This window comes from Cyprinodon variegatus, unplaced genomic scaffold (assembly GCF_000732505.1).
Source record: "Cyprinodon variegatus isolate N-32 unplaced genomic scaffold, C_variegatus-1.0 Scaffold525, whole genome shotgun sequence".
NCBI classification, from domain to species: domain Eukaryota; kingdom Metazoa; phylum Chordata; class Actinopteri; order Cyprinodontiformes; family Cyprinodontidae; genus Cyprinodon; species Cyprinodon variegatus.
The window spans coordinates 385,766-388,257 of NW_015150978.1; the positions used below are offsets into that span (position 1 = coordinate 385,766).

At 37.7% G+C, this 2,492-nt stretch overlaps 1 protein-coding gene across 1 annotated transcript in view; it reads right to left on the reverse strand.

Annotated features, from left to right (window-relative positions):
* The window catches only part of pik3r2 (phosphoinositide-3-kinase regulatory subunit 2), a 44,438-nt gene that overhangs the window by 11,753 nt on the left and 30,193 nt on the right, over window positions 1-2,492 (reverse strand). Inside the window, exons 7-8 of the mRNA XM_015391096.1 lie at window positions 1,808-1,893; window positions 1,607-1,709 (exon numbers count right to left, since the gene is read on the reverse strand). Coding sequence (XP_015246582.1) covers window positions 1,607-1,709; window positions 1,808-1,893 — 189 coding nt within the window. The remainder of the gene's footprint in view (window positions 1-1,606; window positions 1,710-1,807; window positions 1,894-2,492) is intronic.

The following is a 2,492-nucleotide window of genomic DNA, read 5'->3' on the forward strand; positions in this document are numbered from 1 at the left end:
TCTCAGAATTCTGACTTTAATCTCAGAATTTTGGATCTTAATGCAGATGGGTAGCATGAAGGAAGAGATGTAGGAGCACTCAGCTTCACTGACAAAGATGTGAGTTGTTTGGGAGGGCCAGTGACACATTGGTGGAAAATGGGGTTCCTTGTGATGCTATTTCATTAATGGAAGAGCAGAAGGTGATTAAAACAAGACAGTTAGTCTCTAAAACAGAGATGGCTACGGCTTGATGACAACATGTTTGTTATCTGTCAGAATTCTAAGATTTAAGTCAGAATTCTGACTTTTTTCCCCACATTAAACTGAAATAATACTTAAAAATCAGCTAACTTTCTTTTATTTTTTTAGTGGCCCTATTCCTTCCTGTACTGAAAACACATTGGTCTAATTTTCAGGATCAAATTCTTTATTACTGCTGACATCATAAAGCGCGCTGACAGGAAGTGAACTGGAAGTGAATCGGAGGTGAGATTTCGGGGACTGTATCTCGCTCAAATCGCGTCATAAAAACATGCAGACACTTGTATCTTGTAGATAAGAAGACGATGTAAAGAACCACACCAAACAAACCAATATTAGCAAGATGCTGAGAATTAGCTATGACCAGCTGAATTTTCTAATATCAACAACCGGATGTTATGGGCAATTTTCTCATCATGGAATATTTTTATTACTAATATGCTGGATTACTTTTAATCTATGGACGAATGGAGAATAAACAAGAGAAAATGGGATTTATAAAATGGCTTCCAGATGCCTTCAAATGTATGTAGCTGTGGCTGCTTTGTTTGTTTACATTTTGACATGCTGCCATATCTGTGTTATTTGTAGTTTGCTGCTCACTGTGTCCATAAAATGATCGAAGTGGTTGAATTATGGAGAATCTAAGCTTTCCAATGATGTCTAACATGTCTATATTGGTAAAAATTTTAAGGTTTTAAGAGGTTTTAGAGGGATATACTAAAGGGATAAACAGGACCAGCATACGCTTATGTAAATCTGACATCTTGCGCATGCACATTGACTATTGGTATGCCGGTCGCTTCTTAGTATGCTGATCATCTATCTTGAATATAACGCTTCAATTGTTTGTTAAGTCAGACATTCAAAGCGAACGAGCTTGACATCATATCCGCCAAATAGAGCGGGAACTTCCTATCTGAAGTAAAGTAAGGAAAAAAGCNAATAGAGCGGGAACTTCCTATCTGAAGTAAAGTAAGGAAAAAAGCTTCCAGGCTTTTAGATGTTGAACTAGTAATGGGTCGGTCTGCTCATAATATAATGTTTTAGTCATAAGGGTCAAATATAAAGGCTGTTTTAAAGATATTTGTAAACAAAAACGTACATAATGTCTCTTTAAGCAACATGAAAGCATATCAGAGCTCTATGATTGAAACACTGAATGTGACCGAAGCTTTTTGCTCATTTTAACTATAAAACTAAAACTGTATATAAAAGGATCCTTTTAATAAACTGATTAGACTGATTCATTTCACTCAAAGAACTGCTGTTCCCACCACTACAGTACATTACATAACATCCCAATAAAAAAGGCTTCATGCACCACAAGAGGAATAGATCAGTAATAATTTCACTGCTTTACCTGGAAATATCTCCCCAGTACCACTCTGCGTCGTTCAACAGGCTGCTTGTATCTGTCATTTCTGATGGAGTTAATTTGGATTTGATTGGCTTTGCTGGAAGAACTAAGATAAAACAAAACAAACAGAAATCTCCAATGAAAGCAGGTCACTATGATGGACAATCGTAAAAATAAAAAAATAAAATACAATAAAAAGCGTACCGGGAGGAGGAAGGTCCTGCTGTGCGGTTCTCTCTACCAGCAGCCTCTCCACCACTAGGCTGGGGAAGTCCTCCTCCGATGAAGACCTGTCAGCAGGTAATCAGCTGAATCACATATCAAAAACTGGTTTGGTTTCATACATGCTTAAATCCTGAGCCTGATCTTAACATTAACACTATGAGGGGGGGTGTGGGGGGCATGGGATCAGAGATTGCATGAATAATTTTTTTATTTTATTTTATTTATGTGTTTATTTGAACAGGGACAGTGCACATTAATAAACATTTCTGTAAATGAGCCAGTGTTAGCTAAGTAGCTAATTTTCAACTGTAGTCCCTGGGCAAGGTTTAAAATGCCAACATAATAAAAACAACAACTACCAGAGAACCTTATTAAAACATGTTAAAGTCAGAGTACTGCCGCCAACATGAGCCCATGCTAAGAGGAGCAGGCAAAAGCTAAACACTGGCTTTGGTGTTAGGATAATTAGTAGCAATTGGTAGTGTCATATGTCATTGGTTAAGGACACAGTCGAGCACAGACAAAGGAAATGTTAAAGTACTGATGGCCACTAATGTAACTACCAGAGAACCTTATTAAAACATGTTAAAGTCAAAGTACTGCCGCCAACATGAGCCCATGCTAAGAGGAGCAGGCAAAAGCTAAACACTGGCTTTGGTGTTAG